Genomic DNA, 4,955 nt, shown 5'->3' on the forward strand with positions numbered 1-4,955 from the left:
TTAAGAATTTTAGCTTGAACTAAACAAGTTCTAAGTGTGAAACGGGCGTGGGTTGTCCACACGTCCATTCCAACCTGCTTCCTCGTGACAATACGAAGAATTTTAGCTTGAACTAAAGAAGTTCTAAGTGTGAAACGGGTGTAGGTTGTCCACACGTCCGTTCCAACCTTCTTCCTCGTGACATACGTGTGCATAATGCACGCGTCACTAATCTCGAATGCACCATAAAATGGTAGAGATATCATGGACTCTCTTGTTTTTCTGTTGGCCTTTTGTTGTTTTTTTTATGTTTCTGTTGGGGTTGGTTGTGTTACATTCCAGCTATATTTTGTACTAAAGCTAACAATTGCACCTCAAAATCTGGAAACAAGAAGAAAGTAGAAGACAAATTGTAATCCACTTAGGTATAAACTAACATCAACTTTTTCTTCTTTATACAGAAAATATGGCATGGCCCAGGAAATGAACAAGATTAAGAAAAAATTAATAAATGAAAATTATTAACGAGACATGTAATTAAGCTAAGTAGCTAATTAACAAATACAATGACCAAGTTCTAGTCGAAAATGTCGAATGTATAAACCTTTTTTCCTTAACTCAAATTACTCAACCTAGGACTAGAGGATGAGTAAAGCAGTGAGGATGCAGAAAAGCTTGTGTTATTGCTTTCTGGGTAGAAGTTTTCTACATCAGTTAACCTTGATGTTGATGTTCCGACTCTTAATTCGCTAGTTCGAGGGCTCTTATTTCCTTTATCATTTCTTGTTGTAGGTGATCCCTTAAGCAACATATCAACTTTAGCATATTCTTCCTTTTCATCCTTTATCTCCTTGAGCATTGCAGCCACGTCTTTCATTGTCGGTCTCTCATCAGGCGAGGAGTTTACACATAGCAAGGCAATTCCTAATGCTTGCACCATTTCTTCAATCTCGGTTCCAGGTCTAGACAATAAGCTTGGATCAAGGACTTCAATCCCTCCCCTCTTCTGCCTCACCCAATCTACAACGTGCATCCCTTCGGGGATAGTGGGATCCACGGGCTGCTTTCCTGTTAGGACTTCCAACATTACTACTCCGTAGCTATACACATCGCTCTTCTCCGTTATTTTCATCATGAAACCATATTCTGCAACAAAAAAATCAGCATTTAGAATTCATCAACCTTTAAATAGAACAAATTGTAGCATATGAAAATGTCATAATTATACTTACCAGGAGCTATATATCCGTAAGAGCCGGCAACTGTGTTGGAGGAACGATTGAAATCGCCATCATCAACAAGTTTTGCTAAGCCAAAATCTGCAATATAAGGCTCAAACTCAAGGCCAATGAGGATATTGTTTGCCTTGATGTCTCGATGAAATATCGGTGGAGTACAATCATGATGTAAATAGGCAAGACCTTGAGCACCACCAAGTAGGATTCGGTACCTAAGGCCCCATTCCAAGGCATTCCCTGAACTCTCGTGCAAGAGACTCCCCAAGCTCCCATTCGGCATGTAATCATACATAAGCAACCTTGTATTTCGGTTCCAACAGCACCCTAGGAATCGGACAATGTTCTTGTGGCGAATTGACCCAAGGGTCTTAACCTCAGCAGAGAACGAGTCTCGTACACCACCCTTTTCATCCTCACCCTTTGACGCAGGGCTTGCAGTTGGCCAAAGCTTTTTTACAGCAATGACCTCACCATTAGCCATATCAGCTCGATAAACCATTCCTGAACACCCTTTACCAATGATATTTGAATCCACGAGACATTTAAGCACTTGATCAACTGAGAAATTAAGCTTCTGGAAAGGAGTGAAATGCCAAGGCCACGAATCACCCAGCTCTGAATCCTGCTCGTCTTTCACAGTTCTTCGTGCTCTAAGCATAGCAACAACCCCCATTATAACCATTGCAATTGTCAGGATAATAAGGAAAGCAATGGCTATTTTGAGAATCCTAGCTTTTTTTACATCATCCTTGGATCCTGATGCATTGAGGGGGCTCGAGAAGCACGAGTCTTTTCCGACAGAACACAGCTCTTCATTTCCCTCCAAAGATTCTGAAGGAAGCTGCCGGAAGAGCTTGTTATCAGGGAGGAAACCACTGAAGTTGTTGTACGAAATATTAAGGGAAACAAGGTTATCGAGCCCAACAAGTGGACTTAAAACTCCCCTAAGCTTGTTATGTGAAAGGTCTAATATTGAGAGCTTGTTTAATGATGATAACTGAGATGGGATTGGACCAGAAAGCATGTTTTTACTCAGATTGAGAGCGATTCCAAGAGACTCAATATCGCACAGTTCACTTGGAATATCTCCATAAAGCTTATTGCTGCCAAGATCAAGCAACTGAAGACTCGAACATAGGCCTAAAGATGATGGAATCAATCCAGTGATCATATTTTTGTTCAAAACCAGCTTATTCAATGACACAAGACGGCCAAAACTAGCTGGGATTTCACCCGTAAATCCATTGGATGAAGCATCAAGTACTTGAAGAGAAGAGAGGGATGACAATGTAGAAGGCAACGAACCCCTTAAGTTGTTACCACTAAGGTCTAGCATTTGCAACTCACTACAACTCCCAATCTCATCAGGAACTACTCCAGAAAAGTGATTACTAGAGAAATCAAGGAAGTTTAACATTGTAAGACCCCCAATTTCTCGAGGGATTTCCCCAGCTATCCGGTTATGTCCAAGTCGAAGCCTAATCAACGAGGTGCAATTACCAATCTCAGGAGGGAGAGTACCAGATATCTCATTAGAAAGAAGCAGAAGTTTAGTGAGATTTTTTATCTGAAACAACCCTCGAGGAATGCTACCAGTGAGAGAGTTATGAGACAGATCAAGAGATTCGAGGTTACTACAACTAGCCAAACTCGAAGGAATGCTCCCTTCAAGCTGGTTAGCCCAAGCAAAGAACACAGTCAGCTTCGAAAGTGAGCCGAGTTGTGGTGGGATCAGACCAGACATCTGATTAGTATCCAACTGTAACTGAACCAAATTACTACAGTTTGATAAAACAGCAGGAATTGAACCAGTCACATTGTTATTACTAAGCATTAATTCCTCAAGATTAGACAAACCCCTAACTGACAATGGAATCGAACCCGAAATCAAGTTCAAAGAAACATCAATACTCCTCAAACTAGTACAATTCCCAATCTCATTTGGGATAGAACCCACAAGAGAATTCTGCCAAAGTAACAATTTCTCAAGCTTTTTCAACTTCCCAATTTCAGGTGGGATTGACCCAGATAAACTATTTTCATACAAATAAATATTAACAAGCTCAGAACAATTACCCAAATCAGCAGGAATTACACCAGAAATAGAAGTTGTATAAATAGAAAGTGTTTCAAGCTTTGAAAGCTTACCCAAATTAGAAGGTAATGACCCAGAAATTCCAGTATCAGCAAGACCAAGAACAGTAAGATTACTCAAATCACCAAAATTTTCAGGAATTTTACCTTCAATGTCTTTATTACCCCCAACTCTCATCACCTCAAGACAGCTAATTTTCCCTAATTCAGGGGGTAAAATACCTCCAATCTGATTATCAAACAAGAACAAATTCTTCAAACTCGAGCAATTACCAAGTTGAGGTGGGATTGACCCAGTAAGTTGATTTGAGTTCAAGATTAAATCTTGCAGATTTTCAAGCATTCCAACAGAATCCGGGATTGACCCAGATAATGAATTTGAACTAACATCAATGGAGATTAAAGAAGAAAGCTTTCCAACCTCATTTGGAATAGACCCAGTTAAATTACACCCAGAAATAGTAAGTTTTTGCAGAGATTTAAAAGATGAAAGATTAGAAGGAAAAGGAAGTCGAAGAGGAAGTGACTGGATATTAATTTCAGTAACAAAGTTTTGTGATGAACATTTGATTGAACTCCATTTGCATGGAGTGGGGTCCACTAAATTCCAATGAGAAAGCTCCACCGGCGGCGGTTGGTCGCCACCGTGGAGCCATGAATATAATACGGCGGCTTCATTAGAAGCTGCCGCGGCGGTGGCAATGGAAGGAGATATACAGAGAAGATGTAAATGAAACAGGAAAAGGAGAAAATGAAATGAGAATGAAAAATGGAGGTGTTTTTGGCTTGAATTAAACATTATAGTTAAAAACATTTGCCTCAAATTCCAAACTTTTTCTTCATTGGGTTGTGTTTAGCTTAAAAAAATTTAATCTTTGGGTTTCTAATTTTCTTTCCTCTGTTTCTGTGTTTTGTGTCTTGCTTGGTATGAACTCAAAAACCCAACCAAAAACAGAGTAGAAATAAAAATTTAAAATAAGAATTGAAATTAAAATAAAAATTAAGAAAAAGAAATAAAAAAATAAAAAGAAAAACAAGTGGGCGAAGGAAGGAATACCTAGAAATTAGCAAGGTTTGCACATTGAATGCCTCTGGTTCTGTGAAATGAGAGTGGGGAATTGTATATTTTAAAGCAGAGGAAGTGAAGCAGGGAAGAAGACAACTACATTTGTTTTTTCAGTTTTTTTAATTTTAAATTATTACAGTAATATTTTTTTATTTAATTTTGAATTTAATTAAATAATTATATTAGGGCATAGAGATGACCTTAAAGTCATTAATAAATTTATTAGTAGTGTAGTTGGACTTTGGCTCGTTATTCAATTCTATGGTTTTTTTACGTCATCTTTCTTAAATTTTGAATTTTACACAAAATTTATATTTACAAAATTTATACTACGTAAATTCTGTCACGGAATTATACTACCTGTTACAACAACTAAGCAAGAGAGCTTCCAAAAAAAAAAAAAAACCGATTAGCAAGGGAGCTTAAATGACTTTTTGATTTTTTCTTATGATTTTTTTTTTTATTTATTTTTTATTTTTACTTTATTAGAGCGAGAAAGCATACCCGCGTAATTGTGTAAATGTACGGAATATCAAATTACTGGTGTAAGTTCTTAACCATTTGTTGATGTTATGTAC

General features: G+C 37.8%; 1 protein-coding gene across 1 annotated transcript; it reads right to left on the reverse strand.

Annotated features, from left to right (window-relative positions):
- Positions 1–516: 516 nt before the first annotated feature.
- Positions 517–4,110, reverse strand: LOC145582222 (uncharacterized). Its single transcript, XM_081639228.1, has 2 exons — positions 1,212–4,110; positions 517–1,125 (listed from the first exon to the last, which is right to left on the reverse strand). Exons 1-2 carry the CDS (start codon positions 4,108–4,110, stop codon positions 593–595), a joined length of 3,432 nt encoding a protein of 1,143 aa, XP_081495354.1. The 3' UTR covers positions 517–592.
- Positions 4,111–4,955: the final 845 nt, after the last annotated feature.

Source organism: Chenopodium album, chromosome 15, assembly GCF_948465745.1.
Source record: "Chenopodium album chromosome 15, dcCheAlbu1.1, whole genome shotgun sequence".
NCBI lineage: Eukaryota > Viridiplantae > Streptophyta > Magnoliopsida > Caryophyllales > Amaranthaceae > Chenopodium > Chenopodium album.